The following is a 27,139-nucleotide window of genomic DNA, read 5'->3' as shown; positions in this document are numbered from 1 at the left end:
GATCCTGCCAGGCTGTAGGCTTTCTGAGGGCAGGAGGTGTGTCTTTGAAGAAGAGTATCTTGCTTTTTATCTCATTTCACAAGTATTATATTATTGTAGAAAAAAGGAAGCCAAAAAAAAGACACTCAAAACCACCAATGTTTGGGCCTGTTTTTCTTAGACTTTTCTGTGTATGTAATCAAAGTCTTGTTTTCTTAAAAAAAGAAAAAAAAAAAAAAACAAAAACGGGGCGGGATGGTGTATTGCTGAAGCCACCATGTTTCCCCCACACAGTCTTCCCGCCCCGCCCGGCCCCTGCCCCCTCACTGATATGGCATTTTTAAAGGTTGTCGGGTCATCCCAGTGACTGGAGGCCCCCTTCCTGAGCCTGCTTTTTGCTCAGCTCTGAGCTGGTGGCAGGGTGGCCATGACCCTGTGAGCTCAGAGCTGTGACTAGGCCTTTCCTACAGAGGGGGGAGCTAACTCGCCAGACCCCATGCAGCCACAAGGGTGTCTCTGGCTCCAAGGCCCGAGTTTGGGCCACTTGGGGGGAAGGACGGTCCAGGCCCACCCCACTGCTTTTTGTTATCCAAGGATGTTCTCTTCTGGGCTTTATCCCTCCATCCCACCCCCCAGCCCTCACCGCAGAACAGGTGCTCAGCAAACGGCTGTTGAGAAGCTGATGGCAGAGACAGGGCACCAGCAAAAGCCCCTCAGAGGAGGCTGCGCTGGTGTGATGCTGAAGGCAGGTGTATGATGGCCTGGGAGGCTTGGGCAGCCTGTCAGGAGGAGGTGGGGAAGGGAGGAAGATGCCTGGCGCCAGGGCTGGGGGTGTCTTGGGTCACCTGTCTCTCGGAGTGCCAGCACAGCCAGGCTAGGGGCTGGCACACAGGGGTTCCTGGAGGACGGAGAGAAAAGGCGAGGCTACTTCTGTGGGCCCTGGGATCCGGACCAGACACAGCTCCCTGCAGGCGGCCCCTGGCACCCCACTGTGGCTTCCCCCGAGCAGGTCCTGGCCCTGTAGTGGGGTCCTAAGCAAGTGGGTCACCTCTGACCCCGGCTTCTGGGTGTAGCATGGCCAGGGTGACCACGGCCGTGAATCCCAGTGTGTCTCAGGAGCTCTTTGTGAGAAGACCAGGGCTTCCCGCCTCCTGGCTCTTGCTGCCCTCGGGTGGGGCCCTCCACTACCCAGAAATGCAGACTGGCTGGCAGGGGTGGGCCCCTGGGGAGCAGGTGTGCCACCCTTGCCCAGGACTTGCTATTTACAGCGGTGTTGCCTCTCCTGCCCCCCCGCCCCGGCCTTTCTCCCATGTCTCCACAGGGTCTATGAGGAAAGTGTGCCCCAACCCCAGCCCAGATTCTGCCTCTGCCACCTCTTGCTGTGTGGCCTGGGGCCAGTCCCTCCCCTCACTGGATGGTGGGGTGAGGGTGGGATGACGTGTGGACAGGGCCCGGCACACACTGGCGCAGGGGGGTCATTTGCTCTTAGGAGGCCTGGCTGGTGGGGGGGCTCTGCTGCAGGGCCAGAGGCGGGGTCCGAGAGCAAGTGGCATTCACAGGCTCAGGGGGTGCAGGTGGGTCGGGGGCCTCCCTTGAACGACGAGGCTTCTCCTCTCCCAGACCCTCTGGACCCTTCACTGCCCCACGCGTTCCAGACCTGTCTCCTCATCTGTTCAGGTCCCTCTTGACCCCTCTGCCCGCCGAGCTCTGTGAGCTTCTGGCCCTGGCTTTCTGTGCGATACTCACACGGAGCCCCTCACCTCTGCTCACCGCCCCCCACCCACGTCTCCTTTGGAAAGGGAGCTGAGCTGGGAGGGCCCGGCCACTCCCACTTGCTCCAGCATCTCCTGAGTTCTTGTCCCACATGGCAGGGCCTATGGGGGACCCCCAAGTCCCCCAAGACCCTGCTCCCTGATCTGCAAACCCCAGATCCACCCCAGGCTCCCACGCTGGCTAGCAGCTGTGAGTCAGTTCCGCTGTCCACAGAGAAGGCACCTGGGTAGCAGCTCACCTCCTGCGTGCCGGCCACTAGGCTGGGTGCTGGGGGTACCACAGGGTGTCCCGGCCAGGGCTGGGGGCTGCTGGTGCGAGGAAGCAGGCAGGAGGCCATACTGCTAGTAGGCAAAGGGGCAGGGGTAGGTTGGGGCCAGGCCACGTGGCTCAGAGACAGTCCCCTATGTCACCCCTGAGCCTCGGCCACTTCTCATGTTCACTGTGCACGGTGCCCACCCCGGGGGCTGGAGCAGCTCTCTTCCCAGCCGGGACCCAAGGCTCTTGGCCTCCTGCAGCCTACTCCCCGTGACGCTGCTACTCGCGGCTGGGCATCCTCCCTGGTCACTGTCACGTGGGGAGAGGGTTGTGGCCCCTTCACCAGGCCTCCCTGGCAAGGCTTCCTGCAGTGGGCTCTTAAATTGAGCCTTCCTCCCCGACACCTGCTGATCCTGGTGCTGTCCGTCTCCCTGACCCCACCTGTCTCAGGTGAGGCTGCAAACTGTCTGGGCCTCGTTTTCTGGCTACAGGTCACGTACTCCTCCTTCCAGAGTGATAGCTGTTTGCTCCTATTCAAGACTCCAAACATCCACACCGGATGAAGAGGTGGCAGTGGCCTCCAGCCTGCCCCTCCCCTAGGAGCAAAGAACTAGGGCCCAAGTCCTTCCGGGGATTGGCTGTGGGCCACCGTGGCAGTCCCGGGTCACAGGAAAGTGTCCGTCATCAGCTGGGCTGCAGGCGGCCCAGACAATGCTGGGCTGTCCTGGCCTCCGGCCGCTGCGGGGTAAGGGAGGCTGGGAGACAGCACCGAGAGATCCCTTTATCCCGGGAGCAGGCCAGGCCTGCACAGCCCTGGCCTTGTGCAGGCTGCCAGGGCCCCAGACCCTCGCAGGCCCCCAGACACCTGGCGAGAACACAGGGCAGGGCAAGCTCCACGGCCCTAGAGGTGAAGTTCACCTGCTAAGAAAGGGACAGGGAGATTCCCCCACACCTAGAATTTTCGCCTCTGCCTGCTGGGCTATTGGCGGAGTCAGAGCCCTGCTCTTCCCCCCGCCCCCCCACAGCCCGGGACACATGGAGACCCGACTCCTTTTTGATCCTCTTTGGAGGCAGGCCTGCTGTGCTAGAGAGGAGGCCAGGGGAGGGGTGTGTGCCCAAGAGGCATCGCTACCAGAGCCTGTCCAAGGAACCAGGAAGTGACCAGGCCACGTTGGCGTCATCACTCTGACCTAAGGACTGGGATGCACCAAACGCAGAGTGGCTTCCGGGAGGGCAGGTGGAAGGCCTGCCACACACACACACTCACACACACACTCACACAGGCTCTGGCGAGCTCACACACACACACACACACACACACACACACACACACACGCAGGCTCGGGCCATGGCCCTGCCCCATGAATCATTCACACATGGCTGCCCGGAGTGGCTCTGTTTGCTCTCAGAACACATCATTTGTTTTGGGGTTGGGGGGGGCATGCAGTGGCTCTCTCAGCTAGAGCCTTGCACACTGAATTAGCAAGGAGTTCTCACTGCCTGTGCTTGGCCTTGAGGGCGGGGCCTGGGAAGATAGACCCAGGCTGTCCCTGTTGGGAGTCTTTCCTCGGGGGCACGTTTGGCCAGTATCTGCTTGGGAGGGGCTGCAGAATGTGGGACAGTGGTGGGGGGCAGGGGGGCTGTCCCATAGTACAGAAGGGTAAAGCAAGGCCTAGAGAAGAAAGAGCACCAGAGGTGCTTTGGGAGTCAGACAACACCGGAGCTCACCAAGGGCTCTTGCATTCATGCCGTGTGACGGCTGATGACTTCCCTCTGGGATCCTCTGGTTCCTCCCTGGCATCTGCTGTGGGGGTGGTTGTGCAAATCAGGCAATGAGGAGACCTCCCGGCACCTGGCACACTTGGTGTTCACTCCCACCGAAGGCCAAAGGAGGCACCCGACCCCAGTGTCCCACCACCAGCCCTGCCCAGGCCACCTGCCCCAAGACCCCAACTCTCATCTGCTGGCTTGGACAACTCTGAGAAATGATTTCAGTTTTAGGGGAAAATCATGAAAACCTGGGTCTGCCCCGTCTGATAGAGGAGCCACATTGAAGTGTACCCTATGTGTAAAATCCACACTGAGTTTTTTCAGAGACTTCCTATGAAAAAAGGATGTGAAGTATTTCAATTTTAACACAGTATTAATTGTTGAAATGACAATATTTTGGATATATTGGGTTAGATAAAATTATTAAAATTTATTCCACCTGGAGTTCCCGTCGTGGCTCAGTGGTTAGTGAATCCGACTAGGAACCATGAGGTTGCAGGTTCGATCCCTGGCCTTGCTCAGTGGGTTAAGGCTCCGGCGTTGCCGTGAGCTGTGGTATAGGTCACAGATGTGGCTCGGATCCCTCGTTGCTGTGGCTCTGGCGTAGGGCGGTGGCTACAGCTCCGATTAGACCCCTAGCCTGGGAACCTCCATATGCCACGGGAGCGGCCCTAGAAAAGGCAAAAAGACAAAAAAAAATTTATTCCACCTGGGAGTTCCTGTCATGGCACAGCAGAAACGAATCCGAGCTAGGAACCATGCGGTACCATGAGGTTGCTGGTTTGATCCCTGGCCTCCCTCAGTGGGTTAAGGATCCTGCTGTGAGCTGTGGCGTAAGTCGTAGATGTGGCTCGAATCTGGTGTGGATGTGGCTGTGGCTGTGGTGTAGGCTGACAGCTACAGCTCCAATTAGACCCCTAGCCTGGGAATCTCCATATGCCAAGGGTGCGGCCCTAAAAAGAAAAGAAAACATAATAATGATAATAGAATAAAAGGTATTCTATCTCTTTCTTTTTACTTTTTTAAATGTGGCTCCTAGAAAACTGAAAATTTCGTCGGTGGCTTGCATTAAGCTTCTGTTGGACAGCATCGCTGTAGACACTGAGGGCCTCAGGTGTTGACACCTGCTTAAGGAAGGAGTCAAAGGTCAGGGAGAAAGGTGGATGCTGTGGAATAGGGGTGCTGGGGGTGCTGGGAGGCGAGAGTGGAGGCCGGATGGGGAGCAGAGCCTGAGCCAGGCTCTCGGAACCACTCGGAACCACTAGAGCAGGGCGCCTGGAGAGGCAGCTAGGTGGGCGGCAGGGTCTGAAGACCAGGCTGAGGGGTGGCTGCCCAGTGTGGCCCTACCGCCCAGGATGGTGGGATCCCAATGGCACTGCCTCACCCAGCTCCTCAGTGTCCCCCATTTGACCCCAGCCTCCCCCACCCCCCACCCCCGCCACTTCCTTCCGGGAGGAAGAGCAGGGTAGCCTGCCAGGAGCCCAGTGCTCCTGGGAACTATGCATCATGTAAACACGGCCCGACCGCCAGCCTTTGTCAGAGCAGGCGGAGGCCAGCCTGGTGAGGTGCACACCCCAAATTCAGAGCCGAGTCAGGGCGCCCCCAGACTGCAGCCCAAAGCCATGTGGCCTGGTTCTTCAGCGTCCAGCAGGGCCACCCCCGGCGCCGTGGGACTGCTGGCTCCAGCGCTCTCCCCTCCCGCCTCCGCCCGGCTCATCTCTTTTGTGTGTGAATTATTGATGCCCCCTCCTCTCCCCTGCTTGGAAGCCCGTGAAGGAGGGAGGCGAGCCTCCCGGCAGCCGCACCTCTGGCCCCAGGGGCAGCCTGCCCCAGCACGCTGGGCCCGAGGACCTTTGCGCCCTTGCCCAGGTTCCTCGGGAGCCGGCGAGGGTCGCCCCTGGGAGAGGGCACCGCTGGCTGTGGCCCCAGAGCCCGGTGTGGCGATTGGCGGCTCGCACAGAGCTGGGCTTGTGCGGGCTGTGGGGCGCTGGCGCCCACATAAGGGCATTGTTTGCTGAGGTAAAAGGGGTTTTTGTCTCCTCCTGGAGACTGGACAGAGGGAGGAACAATTTCCCCCATTCATCGCTAATTCCCCCATTTGAATAGCAGCGCACTGCCCCACGTTACATAGATGGGCACACAGTCCTTCCCTGCCCGTAGGCATTCCGGGCACAGGTGGTGGGCCCTGCGTCCTGCCCAGACCGGGAGCTGCCCTTGGCCAGAGCTGGGGGAGGCCCGGTTTTGTGCACATGCCTGGGCGGGGTGCCTTCCTGCTGCTTTCCCGTGGCCCCTGCTGCGCTGTCTCTGTCACGACAGTCACAGGTTGGGGGCAGTCTTGTCCTGCTGGCCTTGTTCTGGACTCCAGCAGGCCAGCCCTGGTTGGGGTGCCCGTCCTGGAGGGGCCTCCTGGCACAGCCACAAGATAAAAACCAGGTGGAGACAAGAGGGTCACATCCAGCTCCAGGCCACGTTCCTGGAGGCCCGCACCCCCAGAAGGCTGGACTCCTGCTCTCCGTGTCCCCGTGGGGCCGGCTGGCTTCTTTCACAGGGTCATAAAGTGTCAGAGCCCAAAAGGGCGTCAGCGGCAACTCCCTGGACTACAGATAAGAGGAGCCAGGGAGGCGGGCTGTGCCCAAGGTCAGGAGGCAGCGAGGCCCCGCACCTGCTCCCCTGGCGCTGCTCATTTGGGCATGGGTTTGGGTGTATGGCTATGTCTCCCTCAGACCACATTCGTTTGGAGAGGGCTGGGAGGAGCAAAGAACCAGGAATCGAGGGGTTCCAGCTCGCCCCAGCCTGGGATGCTGAGGTTTCTCTCTGTGTGGGGCACTGGGGGAGGGCCCTGCGGCCAGCCCCTCCTGGGGGTTGGGGTGGGCCACACGGAGGAGCAAGCTGGTGGGGGCTCCCTTCCCCCCAGGCCTTCCTGGAGGCAGGGCCATGGATCACTCAGCGACCACACGAGGCACACCAGATGCAGATCTGCCTCCAGCCGGCTTCAGCAGTAAGGAAGTCATCGGCTCCTCTAACTAGAAAGTCTTTGGCTTTAGGCACAGATGGATTTAGGGGGATTTGCCTGTGCCAGCCTGTCAGCCCTGCCTTCCGGGCGTGGGTCTCCCTGCTGAGTGGGCTCAGCAGCCCCCGGGGTGGGAAGGAGCATGCTTCCTCCCATTTGCTTCTGCATAAGTCCCTGGACTGACTTCCATGGGTTCAGCCTGGTCACGTGCCCATCATGGATCGCCGAGATGGGCTGTGCTGACTGGCCAGGCCCAGGGCGTCTGCTCAGCCTGGAAGACTCGAGGTGGCCTCTCCAGAGGAAGGGGTGTGGTTTCTGGAGAGGCAGGAGTGATCTGGGGCAGCTTGTGGGGGGCTGGGCTCAGAGCTTAGACGTACTATGTGAGGAGGCGATAAATACTCTGAAAAAAATGGGTAAAGGGGTCAGTGTGTCAGAGGGGGTCAGGGAGGTCTTACTGAGAAGGTGACCTTTCAGCAGAGCCCTGGAGGGGAGGGGGGTGGAATGTCCTGAGAAGAAGGAACAGCAAGTGAAAGGCCAGAGCCCAGCTGGATGGGGGGACAGAGGGGCTGCCGGAGGGGCTGCCAGAGGGCCCAGTGGTACTGGAGAGAGGCTGGCTTCAGCTTGGGGGTTTGAACTCAGTCCCTGAGCTATGGCTCAGCCACTGTGGGGGGCTGATGGACAGACACAGCCGCCCCACCCCTAGCGGCATCTCTGCCCTTTCGGGGGTCAGGGAGCTTCAGCCCTGACCCCAGGCCTTCTCAGCATTGTCCTTGGAGGCTGCTTCTGTGGCCACTTCTTCCAACAAGCCTGCCCTGCTTCCCTCCCTCCTCCTTCATGCACAGACACCCTCCCTGGCGTGAGCTTTGCAGAGGGGTGATCCGGAAGTGGGGCCTTGATGGGGCGCTGCAGTCAGAGAGGGCTTCCCAGAGGAGGACGGAGCTGCAGGGACCGGGGACGTGGAGACTCAGGACGCTCTCTCCAGAGCCTTGTGTTCCCCCTTGAACCCTTGTTCGATTGCTCGCTCCCTAGGGCATGAGCCTCCGGGACAGTAACCCCCCCATCTCTGCACAGGCCTGACACACAGCAGGTGCTGCAGAAAGGGCAGAGGGCTAGAAGGGCATCTTGCCAGCGCTGTCCTTTCCCTCCTCCCCTCACCATGCCCATCTCGGAGGTGTCCCCGGAAGCCTGGGATCCAGCCTGGGAAGTGAGAAGGTGTGGGGGGGTGCAGGGAATCAATCAGGTTTTTTCCAAGCACCTATTCTCTGTACCAGGTATTGTCTACACCTTATAAATCCTATTTTACTGACATGACACCCGTTTTGGAAGGAGGTACAGGGGCATCTTCGAGGATACACGGCTGCTCTCCGTCCTGCCTAAAGCCCACGGCCTTCCTCATTGGCAGAATTGGAACCGGGTTCAGGCAGCGCCGAGCATGCTGGGTTGAGGGCAGCACACGTGGGGCAAGGCACTTGCGATTCGCCTGTGCCTCAGTGGGCTCTGTGTGTGGCTGGCTGTCCCTGACACCGGCTGCAGTGTGGACACGGGAGAGGCTTGGCCTGCGAGTACATGGGGTGGCAGCAAATGGAACTTGTAAACTGGAACCCGCTGGTTTGCTCAAGGATTTTGGTTTGGTTTGGGGGGATTTTCTTTTATGGTGAAAAATGCTATGAAATGCACGATTCACCATTTTAACCCTTTTTTGAGCGTGCAATTCAGTAGCATAAAGTACTCTGATAATGTTGTGCAACCAGCACCATTATTTCCAAAATAGCGTTTTCATTGCTCTAAACAGAAATTCTGTAACCATGAAGCGGATACTCCCCATCCACCCTTCCCCAGCCCCGGTGACCCTAATAGATTTACGGTCTCTGGGAATGTGCTTGTTCTAAACATCGCACGTAATGAACTCATTTAATATTCTTCTGTTGTGTCTGACTTCACTTCGCATACGCTTCCAGAGCTCATCCGTGTTGTAGCGTGTATCAGAATTTCATTACTTTTTATGGCTGAGTGAGATTTCATTGCAGAAGTTCCCAGGACAGGGAGGGAACCTGGGCCCTAGCAAGGGCAGCACTGGATACTTAACCCACTGAGCCACTGGGAAACTCCCGTGGACCATTTTGTTTGTTCATTTGTCTGGCAAGGTTTTTCTCAAAGTGTAAACCATCTGAGTCACCAATATTTAAAAATCTGGAGTTCCTGTTGTGGCTCAGTGGGTTAAGAACCTGAAATAGTGTCTGTGAGGATGTAGGTTCGATCCCTGGCCTCATTCACTGGGTTAGGGATCTGACGTTGCCACAAGCCGAGGCATAGGTCACAGAGGCGGCTCAAATCCAGTGTTGTCATGACTGTGACACAGGCCAGCAACTGTGGCTCCAATTTGACCCCAAGCCTGGGAACTTCCGTATTCTGCAGGTGTGGCCGTAAAAAGAAGAAAAACCTAGGAGTTCCCGTCGTGGTGCAGCGGAAGCAAATCCGACTGGGAACCATGAGGTTGCGGGTTCGATCCCTGGCCTCGCTCAGTGGGTTAAGTATCCGGCGTTGCCGTGAGTTGTGGTGTAGGTCGCAGACATGGCTCGGATCTGGAGTTGCTGTGGCTGTGGCGTAGGCCAGCAGCTGTAGGTCTGATTGGACCCCTAGCCTGGGAACCTCCATGTGCCCGCGAGTGGCCCTAAAAAGACAAAAAAAAAAAAAAAAAAAATCTATATATTTACATAATGGTGCATATTTCCAGTTTCTTCTAAAAACTTGGAATGTGTAGCCTCCCAAGGACTGGGCTCCTGCCCTGGTGGGTCCACTTCCCCTTCCAGGCGGCAACTGTGTGGTAGGAGGGAGTGTGCTGCCTTTGGAGCCAGAGCCTGGGGCTCCCTGGCTGGGCAGCCCAGGTGCATAGCCCTGGGGCGAGGGTGTTGGCAGCTCAAGAGTCTGGGCTGGCACCCAAGGTTCCTAAGCTGGGAGGGTCCTGGGAGGGCTCGCCTGCGCACGTGTCCACACTCACATGCAGCCTCACAGCCCTGAAGTCTCCTTTGTGCTCACACCTGGAGATGCACAGGGCAAGAGGGTCCATCCTCCCTGGAGAAAGCCTGGTGAGGAGGCAGGTGGCTGGGCTGCACCTCTGGGCCTGTGTATGGTGTGTACCACAAGAGGCCGTGGTCCTGAAGCCCACCTGAGTGCAGTGACAGTTGGCTCCCTTTGTGCCAGCTGTGGTGCCCATTGACCCTTCTGGTAACCCTTCCAGAGGAGGCGAACAAGGCTCTCTGAGGTCAAGAAAGTGGCCTTTTGGGGGTGGTGCCAGGGTGGGAAAGCGGGCTAAGAATGGGTACTGGCCAGAGTTCATAGCTCGCACAGTCGGCCAGGATGGGTCAATCCTTGCTCTCCAGCTCCTCAGCCCTGGCAGAGGCTCCTGGAACCCCAGGCGTTGGGGCTTCTCCGGGCAACAGGCCAGGCCCTAGTGGGAGGGGGGCAGCTCTCAGGACCGAACCTGAGTGAGTGAAGGAGGCATGAAGTCGCCCTCAGAAGGATGGGCACCAGGCTGGGGTCTGGGCTGTGTGTACCTCCTCCCTAGGGAAGCGGGGGAAGGAGGCCGTCTGAGAAGGCAGGGTTGAGCCAGGCCTTGAAGGAGGCCTGAAACGTACTGAGCTGCAAGCAAGGTGGTGGATGCGCACAGCAGAGCCCAAGCAAAGGGCTGGATGTGGGAGGTTCGGCAGTGGCCAATAATGTGCGACTGGGCTGGGGGAGGCGGCCAAGGTCACGGGACCAAGAACACACCCTGCTATCCTTTGCAGGCTATGGGGGACAGAAGGTTAGGGAACAGGGGAGTGACAGGCTGGTGCTGGGAAAGAGTAAGGCGGAGACGGGGAGGGTGTGACCTAGAGGAGCTGGGGTGCCAAGAGCCGGGTCATCCAAAGAGGCTGGATGGGGCAGGGGAGGGGTGGGTGTGGTTGTGCTTCAGTAATGTGCCTCTGTCCCCCCCAGGAGGGCTGGCATCTTGGTTGTAGTCACTACTTTGTTTCTCAGCTTGGAACAAGGCCAGCACGCAGTAGGTGCTCAGTAAATACCCTGGGTAATTTGTTCATTCCACAAATGTCCAGATTAGTCACTGGAGACACTGCCAGAAGAAAACCAGACCCGTCTGTGATTGAGGAGGAGGGGATGGGCGGTGAATTTCCAGAGGTAGCAGGGCTGCTGGCCTGGGGACTCTGGGGTGTAGGTGAGCAAGGGGGGACCTCTGGGGCGGCTTTGAGTAGAGTGTGGAGTTGCCCTGTAGGAGGGTGGAGGGGGCAGTGGCTGCCAGAGGAAAAGGAGGAAAAGCAGCCTGGCCGTGGGGACCTGCTGCGGCCGAGGGGGAGGGGTGCCACCGCGCCGAGGCCTTTCCCATCCCCCTCTGCCCAGGGCCCTGACTGCTTGATGGGCAGCCTGGCTCCGCCCCTGGGCAGCCGGGAGGCCAGCGATTGGTTGGGGAGCTAGAGCCGCTTGGTCGCCATGGGGACGCTGGGGAGGTGCAGAGGTGCGCGTGCCCAGTGCCCAGCACCAGGGACTAAATCTTCATAATCTGCTGGCCGGGAGGGTGGGGGTGGGGTCGTGCGCGACCCTGGCCAGGGGGAAGGGGCGCCCTGGGAGGCGGTCAGGGATCACTGTGGCTGCCCTTCCCCCACCCGCTCTGGTTGCAGGTGCAGAGCCGGCACCTGGGCGCCACCAGGAACCACGCGGTACTCACCTGACAGTGACCCCGGGAGCTTGAGTGCAGCTTTGGCCTCAACCTTCTCAGCTGATCAAGCAGCAGTATGGGGCAGAGTGGGAAAAAGAGGCCTGGAATTTATCTGAAAGGTCTAGCTCTCTAGTTAAAAGTTTGTCTTCCTGGATCCCCCAGGCAATGCTGCGCTCTCTGCAGCAGGGGGCGCCCTCCACAGAGCTTTGTTGAGCTGTCACTTCAGGAAAACAGGGGTGGCCCATTGAGGTGCAGGGGATGCAGACCCCAGACCCTGTAACCCTGGCTCTGGATGTCCAGTGCCACGTGGCCGTGCACAGAGGGCAGATCTTTGCATAAGCTGCTAGGATTTGCCTGGGCCTGCTTGCTGGAGGGAGTGACAAACTGGGGCAGGGGTGTCACAGTGAAGCCATCCTTCCTCAGACAGAGGAGGGAGAAGTTCAAGGGCATGCTGTGGGGAGGGGATCCTGTGAGGAGACGGTGTGAAGGGGCAAGGCAGTGCTGAACTGGGGGAAAGGGGGTTGCTGGCCAGGCCGCATGCAGCCACTGGGGTGTCCCAGGACCCCTGACAAGCGGTCAGTGGCCACAGCCACTCACTCCCAGGTCCTGGAAGCTGGATGTGGCACCTGGGGGTGCAGAGTGTGGGAGACCACCACGCCCTACATACGCCATGGCCGCTTCGCCCTGGTGGCCCCAGTTTCAGGCAGAGGGACCCTGCCCCCACCTCAGGCTGGGGCAAGGCCAGCCGCTTGGAGTTCCAGTGGGGACAGCAGCACTCACCTCCTGCCCAGGCCTGCTCGTGAGGACAGTGCAGGGCAAGTACTCCCTGGGGCTGCCACAGCCGTGGGAGCCAGGGGCACTTGGGGGCCAGTGGGTGCTGGGGTGGGGCCTCACACCCAGGCCTCTCGTTCCAGACGATTCCTCCTCCGAGAGCGGCAGTGGCAATGGCTCCTCCACCCTGAACCCGTCCACCTCAAGCAGCACCCAGGGAGACCCCGCCTTTCCCGAGATGAATGGCAACGGCGCTGTGGCCCCCATGGACTTCACCGCCACCGCCGAGGACCAGCCCATCAACCTGTGTGACAAGCTCCCGCAGGGCTCAGCGCTCGGCACGCCCTCCTACCCCTCAGACGGCTGTGGCGCCGATGGACTGAGGAGCCGTGTCAAGTACGGGGTGAAGACCACCCCCGAGGTGTGTGGGGCTGCGGGCTGCTGGCCCACCTGAGCTGTGAGCCTCTGCCGCTCCCCTGAAATGAAATCGTGGTCCTGGGGTTGTGACACCAGCGTAGTGGCCATGGCTGCTATGCCATTGTTTTCCTGCGGAGGCTCCGAAACAGGAGAACACTCGTGTGTGTGACCTTGAGCAGGGCCCTCGCTTCTCTGAGCCTGGGGGTTGATGGCTCCTGCCTTGGTGGAGGTGGCGGGTGACATGTGGTCTGGCCCCCTCCGCCTCCAGAATAGAGCCTGCTGCGAAGAACAGCAAGTGGCCGCCTTCAGCACAGAGGCCCAAGGCCTCGCGTTTCCTGGTGGTTCTGCATGCCTGTCCCCATTGTACAGATGGTGTAGAAAAAGGGCGGGGCCTTGGTGGCCCTGGGGATGTGGATGTGGACGTGTGAAACACAATAGACCAGGCTGATGGTGGGGGGAGGGTGGTGGACAGGTGTCCCAGCATTTGGCAGTCCCCACCTTCCCCGTGTCGCTTCTCCCGCTAAGGTTTTCTGCAGCGGTGCAACGCGGCACTGGGTGTAGGATCTCTCCCGGCGGTTTTCTGCAGGGCTGGGGGGCCAAAGGTGCCTTCACAGAGCCCTGCACAGGTTTCTTACTCTCCCAGGGCCTGTTTCTTCTGCAGAGAGTGTGGGGTGGGTGCTGGCCTCCGAGGGCACATCTCGTCAGAAAATTATATACAAACAGGTATTCAGTTGTCGCTGTGTGTCTGAGCCCAGACTGTGGAGCAGGTCCTGGCCAGAGCACCGTCTTTTTTTTTTTTTTTTTTTTGGCTGCCCTGCAGCATGTGGAGTTCCCAGGCCAGAGATCAGATCTGAGCCACAGCTGCGGCAATGCCGGATTCTTTAACCCACTGTGCCAGGCTGGGAATCGAACCTGTGTCCTGGTGCTGCAGAAATGCCGCCAATCTCATTGAGCCACAGAGGGAACTCTGGCCTTCCCCTGTTTGATTGGGTCCAGGGGCAGACACAGCTGCTGCCTCAGCAGGCAAAGAGCTGGAGAGGGTGAGCTTGCCGCCGTGATCTCAGGCCACACGTGTGAACCAAGGAAGTGAGATGGGAGCATGCGCGTGCCACCAATAACTCATCCGCCTCCTTTAGACACTGGCCAGAGGATTGGCCGAGGGCCACCTGGGAATGTGACTTGCCCAAGGCATCTTTGACTCTCCATTGTGAGTCTGACACAGCCCATCGGGAGGCCAGAGGACCTGGGTGTCCCTGACCCTGAGGAGTCTATGTAGATCAAGAGATGGGCCTGAGGCCAGGGACCCTGGGAGGGCCAACTCCTGTGGGTGTGGTCACGTGGAGGCTGGTGATGGCAGCCACTGCCGGACAAGGCACCAGTCAGTGAGAGACATGTACCGTCTGGGCCACTGTGTGGCCACATTACAGGGTCTGTTTGTTTCCTGGGCCTGACTGCCGGATGCCCACCTCCGTGAGGGCAGAGACTGTGTGTCCAGGACACTGCTAGTCAGAGTCCCACTGAGTGAAGTGAGGACTTGCCAAAGCTGCAAGCTTTCCAAAAGGCAAAAGACAGCGGTCCTCCGAGAGCCTCCCAGAGCACGTGTGCGGGGGCAGGGGGAGGGGTGGGCGCACAGGGAGAAAGCAGGGAGGAGAGTGGGAAAGTGCATTCCAAGGAGAGACGGGGAAGGGGCTTGTTCCAGGAGGGGCTCACAGGGCGAGTCCCTTCTCTGCTAGGACAGGTGACTGCCCGGTGGGCTGGGTCTGCTTCCGTCTTCCTTTCTGCACATGCGCTCTGCACTGGGGCTCACGGTGACTCGCATCAGTGGCAGCAGACAGGAGAAACACGGCCTGCGAGCCGCGGGGATGCACTCTGCCTGGTGGCCCTGACTCCGTGGCTGGTTTTCTCCCAGCCCATCTGTTCCTTGTCCCCGACAGACAGCATATTCGCTGCTTTTGTGACAGCTTGGTTGTCAACGCAGGGTTGCAGCCCCTTGGGGACCAGGGAGGAAAACTCTAAAGCCAGAACAGACCTTGGCACAACCAGGAGAGGCTGGCTGGTGGCAGGAACCCTTTCTGTGTCTGCCTTTCCCTCGCACAATGAGGCAGGTCCCAGTGTGGGCGCTGCCGCTGAGTAAAGCGCTTCCGCCTGCACTGGGCTCCCCCAGGGCGCCAGGTCTCTGCACCGACTCTTGCAGGCAGCCCTTCCTCCAGCCTGGGAGGGGTGGCAGTGTTGCTGTCCTCACTTCACAAGTGAAGGGAACAGGAAGGAAAGTGACTTGCTTGGGGCCTCTGCAGCCGTGGCTCATGTGGCAGCTGGGTGTGCTCGCTGTCCCACCCCCGACACCCACCAAGGCCTGAGACCAGATGAGAACCTGGCCTGACCCTCTGCCCCTCGCCTTCTCTCAGTCCCCCCCCTACAGCTCGGGGAGCTACGACTCCATCAAAACCGAGGTCAGTGGCTGCCCCGAGGACCTGACGGTGGGCCGGGCCCCCACAGCAGATGACGACGATGATGACCACGACGACCACGAGGACAATGACAAGATGAACGACTCCGAGGGCATGGACCCAGAGCGCCTCAAGGCCTTCAATGTGAGCGCCCGGGGGACGCGCGGGCGGGGCGGGCCGCAGCCGGGCCAGCCCTTCCCACAGCCTGTGTCTCCCGCAGATGTTTGTGCGTCTCTTTGTGGATGAGAACTTGGACCGCATGGTGCCCATCTCCAAGCAGCCCAAGGAGAAGATCCAGGCCATCATTGAGTCGTGCAGCCGGCAGTTCCCCGAGTTCCAGGAGCGGGCCCGCAAGCGCATCCGCACGTACCTCAAGTCCTGCCGGCGCATGAAGAAAAATGGCATGGAGATGGTGAGCCCCGAGTCCTGGCCCGCTGCCCCTGTTCCACTCTGTGCTCTGCTCCGGGGCTCCCCGACATCCTCCCAGCGGGGGCGCTTCGCCCACAGCCCTCCTAGTCCCCCTGGAAATAGGCGTCATGGGCCTTGGCTCACAGAGGAGGGAACCAAGGCCCAGAAAAATCGCACAGCTCCATAGATAATGGGGCTCCAAGCCCGAACCCCAGCCCTGCCCCACCCACCTCTAGGGCCGGGTCTCTGCATGCCCCACCAGTGGCCCCATCCCCGTTCTGCCTGCAGACCAGACCCACACCTCCTCACCTGACCTCGGCCATGGCAGAAAACATCCTGGCAGCTGCCTGTGAGAGCGAGACGAGAAAAGCAGCCAAAAGGATGCGCCTGGAGATCTACCAGTCCTCCCAGGTGCCTGCTCGCTGCCAGCCTCCGGGGTGGGGAGGGCCCTCAGTTATTCCGCAGACACCGTGGGCGCTGGGTGCAGAGGAAGTAGGGAGGGCAGTCCTTAGGTGGCAGTGGTGCTACCCCAAGGAGGTACTGAGGTAGTGGGGGGAAGAGCCGGGGCCAAGGGCCCTGCAGACCTAGGAAGGGGATCTGGACTTCCGGAGCCCTGAGAGTGCTTCCAGCTGGGCACGACCAGATCAAATCTGCCCTGAAGGGGCTGAGCAGATGGGGGGGCCTAGGGGAAGGCTGTGGGCAAGGTGACCAGGGAGAGGGCAGAGTCCTGCAGGTCATAGCACTGGTCCCAGTAAATCTGGGGCCACAGCCGCCATCCGCTCCTGTGCAGGAATAGGGTCGGGGCTTCCCACGCCTGTGGTTCCCCAGCACCTCCCTCCCCTTCTGCAGGACGAGCCCATAGCCCTGGACAAGCAGCACTCCCGGGACTCCACAGCCATCGCCCACTCCACCTACTCACTGCCAGCCTCCTCCTACTCCCAGGACCCTGTGTACGTCAACGGTGGCCTCAACTACAGTTACCGTGGTTACGGGGCCTTGGGCAGCAACCTGCAGCCCCCTGCCTCCCTCCAAACAGGAAATCACAGTAATGGTGAGTGCCAGACGCCTAGGCTCTCTGGCTCCCTGAGCAGCACCCAGTTTGTACCGTGGCCTTGGGAAGGGGGCAGGGCAGGTGGGGCAGCAGAGGCCACAGGGACAGTGACTCCTTCCTGGCACAGGCAGTCTCCCCAGCTCATAGTCTTAGTCAGTCCTTAGGTTAGAAGGCAAGGTTAAAACTAACAGCCTGCCACTCCTTCCTCGCCGCCCAGGAGGCTTGCTGGGCCTCTCCCTGGTTCTGTCCCCGCACTCCTGCACCTCAAGGGTCACTGTGAGCAGAGTCCCAGCCGAAGCCCTGCTTTTCACCTGAATTGAGCCTCCCCACGCCCTCGTCTTACCCCAGATGACAAGTCCCAGTGAGATGGTTGCTGGCCCAGGTCTCACAGAGTGGATGGCAGTTGATCTGGCCCCTGCCTGGCCTAGTCCAGCTGCAGCGGCTTCAGGCAGGTCACCTCCTGCTCCAGGCCACGGCTCATGACCTTTACCCATGAGGTGAAGTTTCTTTCACTTGGGTGCAGGGCCTCAGCCCTGGTCCTTGCACTGTGGGGCCCCATTTGGGGCAATGGTTAGCCTTCTGTGCCTCCCTCCTCCATGAGCCAGTGACTCCCTAGATGCTCCCTGTAACTCCTCTCAGGAGATTCTGATGTGGACAGACACAGACCAATATTGAAGTAAAAAATCTCCAAAAGATAGAAACCTCACCATGGAGGTTAGGGGCTGCCCTGAGTGGGGACCACAGGCCCTTTCACACTGAGACCTGGGTGGTGGCCGCAGCAGGGCAAGAGCGGGTTCCCTGGTGGAGAGGAGCCGGCTGGCCTCCAGGAGCTGGCGGGTGTGGGTGCAGGGGATCCCAGGGCCTCTTGAGCCAGGCCTTTGGATTTCCTGTGTGCAGGGGAAGCCACAGTTAGGCTTTAAGCCTGGTGCTGTCTGCGTTTTGGTGAGGCTTTAATGGGGTGGACAGGAGGCAGGAGCAGTGTGCTCTGGGAGACCTTCGGAGGTGAGAGGAAGAGCCAGGGGTGACAGCAAGCTGCTGCTGGAGGAGTAGGTTAGAGGAGACTCTGGTGTTAGCTCTTGGCTGAATGTGCCTGAGAATTCCTGAAGCCCCCAGTCTGTGGCTGCAGGAGACCCTCCCTGTTCCTGGGCCGCGAGGAAAGGGGCCAATCCCTCCCTACCCCTGGCAGAAAGCCCGGGCACCCTCCACTCACCTTGCCCCCCCGCCCCCCAGGAAGTATGTGTGGGTCCCTGGAAGATTCCTGCCTGGGCTTAAGTTCTCATCCCTTCCTAATGCCTCTTAACCTAAAATAAGAGGCTGCCTGGCCCTAATCCCCGAGGCTGAGGCCAAAGTGGCCGGCTGCAGCAAGGGACAGAATGGCTTCCTGCTTTCTGTCCAGGAAGAAGCCCCGTCTGACAGCCCTGCTGAGTGAGGGCCCTGTTAGAGTGTGTCTGGAGACAGGTGCCAGGGCAGGGAAGTTAGAGCCCCCGTTGTGCATGGGGAGAGTCCTTCCCAGGTGGCGGGCCATGATGATAAGCCCCCACTGGTGCCACACAGCAGGGCCTGTCTCACGCCACAGCTGTCAGGGCTGCCCCATTGGCCTCCCTTGAGGGCCGGGCCTGCTACCCTCCTCACCCTGTTCACACACTGGCCAGAGAGGCTTCAAGGAAGGCACTAGCTCTGCCACTGTACCTTGGTCTCCCTGGCTTCTCAGAGCCAGGAAGGTGGTGAGGTCACGGAGGCAGAGATCCTCCCACTGACCTCCTTATCTGGGCAGCACATGTCCTGTGAGCACCGGGTTTGAATCCTGCAGTTGGAAGAACTCCACAGGCAGTCCCAGTCTCACTGCCCTCCCAGTGGCAGCCCTTTAACCAGGGTATGGGCATTTCTCCTGTGCTGAAGCATTGTCACTGCATCAGCTTGGGTCACTGCTGCAACATGAGTTTTTTTGGGCGTGGCGAAAAAAGAAAGAAAAACAGGATGCTTAAACAAGGGTTTGATCAGTTTGGCACCTTGGCTGGGCAGTGGTATTAGCGGGTCAGAGCTCCTCACTTTGCTCACGCTTGGATCTGAAAATGCACATCAGCCCAGAGAGACTGTCCTGCCTGGGTGCTGGGCAGCTCTGCCCACTCCTGCCCCTCTAGTAATCACCCGGCCACCTGAGTGTCTGCCTCGAACCAGAGCCCGACAGGGAGAGTCAGAGGGACAGCTCTGAGCCCAGGACTGAAGAGGACAAGGCTTGGGGGAGGCAGGAGGATAGAGAGGAAGCCCAAGCCAGCTCACACCAGCTGTAGCAGGTGACTCTAGCCTTCCTCTGCCATCCCCAGGCAGTGTCCAGAGGGGATCAAACCTGGCAGCAGCCAGGAGCCAGCACGCGCAAGTCCAGGGATGTTCCTTAGCAAGCCAGTTCCTGGGGCCTCCCATTTGACATTCATGTTCTCTTGTCAAAGAGGAAGTTAATCCCATGTGACAAGCTGTCCCATCTTAGATTCCAACTTCCTTCCCCATTTGGGGTCCGCACCAGCTTCTTTTTGGCAACAGTCGAGTTTCTGTAATTTCTTCCAAGGTTTTAACTTCCGGTCTAGATGTCTCTAGTGACAAGCGCTTGTCCATCGCTGTAGCACCATAAAAACTGCTACTGTAGATGCAATAATGAGTGAAACCAGCTGTCAGAACTAATGGGGTATCAGGGAGATGGCTGGTAACTGAGTACAGCCTCACACACCCAAGTAAGATAACTTCTGCTTGGGGAGGGGGGTGCGGGCATAGGGAGAGTGACTCGGAGAAGGCTCCCCAAGGAGGTCCCACACCGCCAGATCCCTTCCTTTGGCTGTTTGCTTGCTGAACACCTCGAAAGAATTGAACACAGAATTGAACAAAGAATTGAATTAAATTGAATTTAAATTCTAGGAGCTTCCATGCTTCCTGGAAGCCCTTTGCCAGTGCTGAGGGTCTCACTGGCATGGCTCGCCCCACCACAGCCTCACTGTGCTGCAGCTGAGGGCTGGGGCCTGGGGTAGTTAAGAATCTCCTGTGGAGCAGACCACCAGGCCAGGCTTGCCCGATGGCAAGAGCTGTTTGGGAAAGGTGGAGAGGAGACAGGACCTGGTGGCCCCACCACATAGCCCAGTACGTTTCAGTAAGCCTTGAGGCTCTCTCTTTGCTGGTACGTTCCAGGGCAAAGGGGAGGTGGCTGCTCTGGGTCCTGTCCCCACACGGCGACCCTCACACGGCCAGCCCACACTCTCCCGCCCTCGCAGCATCGCCCGTCCACCTCATTTGGACGCAGAAGAACTCATCAAAGTCAAGGGAGTTTGAGGTGTTGCAGCCCATCGGGAAAGGGCTTAGCCCTCCCAGCACCTTCCTGAGCCTGCTCCTCCAGCCCCTTTCCCTTGAGGCACAGTCCAGCCCTGCCTCTCTCCACACAGTGCCAGCAGTATCTTAGAGCCACACATGCACGTGCACAGTGCCATCTCCAGCCAACTGCTGCCCCTTCAGGCGCCAGCTGCCTCCCCAGTCACACATGATGATAAGGTCCCCTTCCTGGCAGGATCACCCTGGGGGCTCACAGGGAACAAACACCATGTTTCACCTGCAGGCCCCCTTCTAGGCCCTGGGGGTATAACCAGCGAGCCAGACGAGGATAGCATCAGGAGGCCGCGCCCGGTGTCTGCCGCCCTGCTCACCCTGGCTTTCCCTCTCCGCAGGGCCCACAGACCTCAGCATGAAAGGCGGGGCCTCCACCACGTCCACGGCGCCCACGCCCACGCCCTCCAGCAACAGCACCAGCCGGACCATGCCCACCGCCCAGCTCAGCCCCACGGAGATCAGCGCTGTCCGGCAGCTCATCGCCGGCTACCGGGAGTCCGCTGCCTTCCTGCTGCGCTCGGCAGACGAACTGGAAAACCTCATCCTGCAGCAGAACTGACCCAGCGGCACCCGGAGTGCACTGCCCCAGGGAAGGAGGCTCTCCCAGCCCCGGACCGGCTTCCCGCCTCACCAGTTGGTACCTTTTGTTTTTTGAAAGAGGTGGATCCAGAAGAGCTGTTTCTAGCCACACTCCAAGCGCCTGAGACTCTGGGCACAAGGACACTTTTTTTTTGGAATCTCACCACACGGGTGCTCTGACCTGCTTGGAAGAGGCCGACGGGGCAGCTCTGGAAGGGCTGGGGCTCCCCCTGACGAGGCACTGGGGCCACAGCTCTATTTAGAATCATCTTCGTGGACCCTGATGTTAGAATCCCACCCCCAGATAATTACCTTTCAAGTCTTAGGTGAGCAGAATTGCATATTTATTGAGAAAAACAAAGTGGACCCTTTCTTCCTCCCCCCTTAGTAATTTATTTTTCTGAAAATGGATTCTTTTGTGTTTGTACAGATTGCCAGTCTGTGTCTGTCTGATCAGAAGGCTGTATCCCTGTGACCTAACATTCCATATCACTACACTGGCGCGGGCTGGGGGCCGGCAGGGCGGGGGGGCAGCGGGCTGGCTGGCCCTCTGAGTGCCCAGCACCGCCAAGCAGGAGGACCTCACCCACACCCACTGCAAAGCAGAGACAAACAAAAGCGGCTCCCCCACCCCATTCCACAGATGCCCCAGTCACACGGTCACCTGTATTCTACCTCACACTCCAGCGTGGGCTTTTCCAGGATGTGCCCTGAGCCTGTTCTGAATGGCTGTCTCCCACCTCCCCCACCCAGTGTGTCTGCCTGGGAGGTGAGTCCAGACGGGGGGCCAGGAGCTGGAGCCCAGAGAGGACCTTGGCCCTCACAAGCAGCAGCCCGCCGGGCCCTAGCAGGACAGGGTGCCAGGAGACGGCAGCCGGGCAGCAGGGCTTGCCCTCACCCTGCCACCATGGAGCCAGGCCTGGGCCCCTCGGACCCCTGCCGGGAAGGGCCCCTTTCTTCAAGGTGAGCCCCTGGCTGTCAGGCAGCCATCAAACAGGAAAGGCAGCTCCCGTCCCCTGCCCCTGTGGTTGGAGCAAAGGGACCATCAGCAGAAATGGAGAAGTCACCTGGGTTCTCCTAGGACCAGCCCTTCTGAAGGGGCCAGTCCTGGAAGAAACCCATCCTCTCTGGAGTGTGAAAAAGGGCAAAAGATAAGGCTGGCCTGGTTTCCTTGCTCCCCAGTAGGCACTTCCTCTTGCTCAGTGCAATACCTACCAGTGCTGCTAAAACCAGGGATTTGCCCAGACCTCACAAGGCCCACAGGGCCTCTCCATGCAACACTCCGTAGCCATGACAGCAGCTCTCTGCTGCCGCCCCTGCCCAGAGCTGGCAGACACCCTCTGTTGCCTTTCCTCCCTCAGAGCAAAGAGGTCCCAGGGAGCCAGGGCCAAGTGGACCCTAGGATAGAGAGCCACTTGACCCCAAAGCAGGCATCCCTTTCCCAAACCAGCTTTTCTGCAGCCAACTGCCTCCGGGCACTGTGGCAGACCACCCTCAGGAGGCGGGGGAGGGGGCTCCAGACTGGATGCCTCCCACGCCTCAGATCCGACACTGAGCTATGGGCCCTGGATCCAGAAAGTCTGAAGGGTAGGGTGCCCACACCCTACAGGCTTCCAGCGCCCCACCTCCCAGCCACACCACCTCTGCCTTCCATCTGACCGATCCCCAGGCCTCCGGTCGGGGCCAGGATGCGGAGACCCACCCTTAGCACAGCACAAGCTCCAGTGCCCAACGCCTCCCCCATCCCAGCGTCCACATGTCCAGCCCCCACCTGCTCAGTTCTACTCCCAGACATTTAAATTTGTGTAAATATTTATTTTTGTGTGTGAACAATACTACAAAGTAATCAGTAGATCTTTTGCAAAATGTTACCCCAGGCAATTTGTGAAAATCTTAATGTTGGAAACTGGCAGAGACAATCGCCGCCTTAGAATCCTTGACGTCAAGTTGTTTCACATGTCATTTCTCCTCCCAGAGGCAGTACCCAAGCCAGACAAACGGTTTGCTTTTCTGAACAGACAGGAGTGAGCAAGACTGGGGAAGGGGCTCGCGCCACCACCCACACGAGGAATTAAGAGCTGAAGATTAGTATAAGCTACAGTTTGAAGTTGTGTTTTTCTGAGTCACGCTTGTCCTTACTGCCCAACTTCAGCAGCCTCAGCACCGTGGTGAGAGTGTAGGTTCAATGTGCTTCAAAGAGAAAAGAAACAATGCTAGCAGTCAGGGTGCACTGGGCCCCCCAGAGCCCCTCCAGGACAGTGGATCCTGTCTCACCCATCCCGCTTCTTGGGTGGGCTCCTTCCTACTGAAGCTACACATGAAGCCCTTGCGATGGCAGAATCAGGAGCAAGTTACTGTGTGTGGAAACAGGATTCCATTCGCTAGTTCTGTCAGGGAACTCGTTCAGTTTTGCTTTTGTTTTAAAAGATGCAGCGTCAACCCTGGAGGGCACCACTGAGCTGGTTCTGCTGAAAGGCGCTTGCTGCTGTCCGTCCCCCACCCCCGCCCCACCCCCACCCCCACCCCAGGGACTGCCTTCTCCCAAAGGGAGCACCCAAAGCCCAGCCCCACAGCCACTTAAAGTTCTTATGGGGGGGCCTCAGGACATCCATGAATCACGTGGGATCCTAAATTACAGAGGTAATGCAAGAGTGGAATACACCCATTCCAGAGTCTTTGCAGGGGGCTAATCCCACGAAAAGGGTAGAACCAGGAGAAATGGGAATCTGGTCTTAGTGGTGGATCATCTAGTAAAGAGTATAACCCATCTGAATTCACTTTACCGTCACCACTCAGTTTATACCCAAGGACAGTGGGGAGGCGGAGGGGGACCGGCGGGGGGTGAAGAAGGTTTTTAGAGGATTTCAAACAGGTGGAACCCAGCCATCCCTGTTCCCAAGGGCCACTTATGACTCCAGGGGTGGTTATAGGATTAACTACCAGTTCATTTTCAAAATGCTGCTTTGAACTCAGAGGGTTGATACTTTTAATTTGTAATTTTTTGTAAAACTTTTTACAAGATAGTAAAGTATTTCACCAGAATACCAGTTTCAATCCGTCCATGGTCTGATTTTTATATAATTTAGTGGTGCTTTAGAAACTTTGTTTTTGTTGTTTATGAGCAAGACAGCTCAATCCTTTTTCGCCTGTATCTACCTAAGACCAATGTGAACCTTTGTATTTTTGCTCCTAATTTTGGACTCAGTGAAAGTGTACTGTTTACATGTACAGATGCCCCGGTCCCTGTGTGTCCTGCAAGACTCGCTCTTGAGGAGGAAGGTGCACCTCACTAAGCTCATCTGCTTAGCAAAGCCACAAAACAAAAACCTCTCACTTTTTACCTGTTTCCACCTAAAAAGAAAAATAAAAAACCTACACCACACTGAACTCAGATTTGCTGAAAAAATACTTTTCTATGCTCAGAAAAATCGTCTCCAGGCGGCAGACGGTCTGTGTGCCTCTGTCCTGTGGTCCATTTGGGAGCTGGGCTCAGAATGGAGACTTCCTATGGCTGCTGGTGGGTAACTGCATGGACAGGTGGAAAGTGAAAACGGGACTTGGCTGCCACTGGGGATGAATATAGCTCCTCTCCCGGCAGCCTGAGAATGGGAAGGTCACGCTGACTCATGGACCTTCAGGGACAAGCCACCCAGGAGTTAGGGACAACCCAAGGGGTTGCCGACCCTCTGGCATAACTGAGACATGTTTGGAAAGAGCGCAAGTTTCCTACTGGAGATGAGCTTTAGGACCTTCCAATGCAGATGGTACAAGCATCTCTTCAGGGTCCCCTGGGGCAGCTCGTACATGAGGCCCCTCTGGGGAGGGGCAGGGGGCTCCAGACAGTAAGCATATGGCACTTAAAGCAAACAGCAGATGGCACCAACTTTTAAAGGTGACTCTTTGTTACTTAATCAATGGCTTCATCTCTAAATTATATTTTTACAGATATGCACCTATGCAACTTAACGTGGCTCTTCTAAGCAGGTGAGGACTTCCTCCTCAATGCTCTATAAAAATTATTTGTGTTCTATATAGTGAGTTTTACCAGTAAATGTGGCTTAATATTTTAATTCTTAGAATGTGTCTTCTCTATGTGATGCAACTAAATTCTGTTTTGTTTGTGGAATGACTAGCACAGGCCAACTCCCTCTCCCCTCACTTAACAAAAGACCAATGAGCTGTTAATCGAGCTGTTATCTCCATGGTATTACTTGCTAAATGCACTGATTTCATAAGTATGTGGAATCCTTTTTCTTTGGAATCTGTATATCATATATAAGACTGAATCTACTTAATAAACACTGAATAACAAACTCAATGCCTGATCTCCACTATGTCCCCTCAAAAGCAGCACTGCTCATTCTGTTGCATCTGAATCTAGTTTGGCCCTGAAATGCCATTCTACCAGTAGAGTCCACCTCTTCCTCACCAATAAGCTAGCACAGAGAAGGTTCTTGGTAAATTTTCTCGAACACATAAACTTATCACTTTCTTTTTGCACCTCACCCACCAGAAAGAGAAGGAAAGGAACCTTTGCTGGTCCTCATCAGGTGCTCAGCACAGGCACGCACTGTTTTGAAATCTCAGTCGCCTTCCCAGGGAGGTACTCTTGCCCCTGTTTACAGATGAGGCAGGCACGCTGGGTACATGCCAAATCCGATTCAGCCAGTGACCAAGCAAGGTCTTAGACGCAGCTGTTTCCCTGCAAACTGCCCTCTTTGCACTCCCATCACGCCAGGGCGCAGCTCTTCAATGCACCAAACTCAGAAAGTAGTCCCCAAGAGCCAGCTGGGAAAACTGAGGAAGCACCATCCCTGGTCCTGAACCTTCAGGACTTGACTTCGGTTCAACCCAAAACCTGTGCTCCCACCTTGAGAGGCAAAAGGACTGCATTTGTTCCAAAGAGCTTTACTTGTATGCAGACTTTTTTCACCCTATATTTAATTTACATTAAACTTTAAGGAAAACGGGGAGGAATATGATTGGGGACAAACCTAGTTGTCATGAGTTTTTAAACAATTCTGCCTAAGTTAAAAGCATAAATGTAACATTTACAATTACAGTTGCATGTACACACATACTCTGTGGCAGCTGTTTTTAAAACATCTAGTTTGCAGTGACAGAAGAATCTCTCTCTCGTTTTTTTATGGCTACATCTGCAACCTGCACCGCAGCTTATGGCTACAAGGATCCCTAACCCACTGAGTGAGATGGATCAAAACTGCAACCTCATGGATACTCTACTATAGAGTTCTTAACCTGCTGAGCCACATTGGGAACTCTAGAATCCCTTTTCTTAAAGTGAAGTTCTGTGCAATAGCCAAATACATAAAATAGATAAAAGGTGAGAGGGCCATAGTTTGAAGCCACTGCCCGAGAGAGATACCCTGGGGCTGAGAATTATAAGGAGAGTAGCAGGTACAGTCAAAGCAGAAGGCGGCACATCATCTCTCACATAGGTAGACTCAGAGCAGCAAATCCTCAGTATAACTATGATGCCAAAACGACGCCTGTCCCAGCAAAAATACCACTGCCAAGCACCACCAAGGATTGGGCATGACACCGCCAGAACCAGACCCACTGTACGCAGGCCGCGCTGGCAACACTTACCTCCAGCCAAAGCGCTGTAGCTGCAGAAGCACTGGGATCCGAGAAGAACGTGCTTGAGGACGGAGAAGGGCTGCTCGGCCTCGGTCCAGCTTACGTGGGGCTCCAGACAGACGGCTGGTGTTAAGTGTAGAGGACGGTGCCTCCACAGAACAGTGAACGAAAATCTACTCGGTGACCAAACAGGTAAAGCTCCCTTTATGCAGTGTGTGGAAGGGGAAACCGCACCTGTCTAACTGTATTTTAAAAGTAACTTAAATGCACTAAGGAAGCTCAGAAGTTAAGAGGAAACCTAAGAAGAATCCTTTATAAAGTCATCTCTCCCTTCTTTTGTATAAGCCCAGCTTTTATCAGGCTTACTATCAGTCAAGGGGTTCTGCAGTGAGGGTCTCTAGCTGCCGAGCAGGCTGGTAAACCATCTGAAATAACACACACAGCTTTGTGGGTATGTGCATTCCTGGGGGGAGAGGCTCCAGAGCTCCCCCTGGGCTCTCAAAGGAGCCCATGTTCCCAGAACTGTAAGAACCGCTGTGCTGGGCGTTCCCTTGTGGTGCAGTGGGTTAAGGATTCAGTGCTGTCATTGCAGCAGCTTGGGTCACTGCTGTGGTGTGGGTTCCATCCCTGGCCGGGGAACTTCCATATGCTGTGTGCATGGCCAGAAAAAAGGAAAAAACCCTACTGTGCTGACAGCTGTCTTTTTCTCACTCCGTTTCCTTTATAGAGCTTCCAATCTACATGTTTCGGTTGTTAGAGATGTTCACTCTAGGCTTTCAAATTGATGCACAAAGACAAGAGGACGCATAGGGCACTGTCACCATTTGGTTTTCAAGCATTAACCACCAGGTCACAGAGCCTACCCTCTCCATCACTTTAAGTGGCAGACACACACACACACACATGGGGCACATAGCCTGTGCCACCTCCACTCAGGGCACAGGACGGGCAGGTGATTTATCCCTTGAAGCCCAAGGGATGTGGGTACACACACCCCCATGCAA

At 57.4% G+C, this 27,139-nt stretch overlaps 1 protein-coding gene across 5 annotated transcripts in view; it reads left to right on the top strand.

Moving 5' to 3' along the window:
• The window catches only part of NOL4L (nucleolar protein 4 like), a 130,200-nt gene extending 105,350 nt beyond the window's left edge, over positions 1-24,850 (top strand). For all 5 annotated transcript variants that reach the window (XM_021077429.1, XM_021077430.1, XM_021077431.1 and 2 more), the window contains 6 exons: positions 12,410-12,687; positions 15,089-15,274; positions 15,351-15,542; positions 15,827-15,949; positions 16,388-16,589; positions 20,294-24,850. In XM_021077429.1, the coding sequence (XP_020933088.1) occupies positions 12,410-12,687; positions 15,089-15,274; positions 15,351-15,542; positions 15,827-15,949; positions 16,388-16,589; positions 20,294-20,514 (1,202 nt within the window). In that variant the 3' untranslated portion in view covers positions 20,515-24,850. The remainder of the gene's footprint in view (positions 1-12,409; positions 12,688-15,088; positions 15,275-15,350; positions 15,543-15,826; positions 15,950-16,387; positions 16,590-20,293) is intronic.

This window comes from Sus scrofa, chromosome 17 (assembly GCF_000003025.6).
Source record: "Sus scrofa isolate TJ Tabasco breed Duroc chromosome 17, Sscrofa11.1, whole genome shotgun sequence".
Classification (NCBI taxonomy): domain Eukaryota; kingdom Metazoa; phylum Chordata; class Mammalia; order Artiodactyla; family Suidae; genus Sus; species Sus scrofa.
Note: the sequence above shows the minus strand (reverse complement) of the source record. Positions and strands in the feature narration are given on the sequence as shown.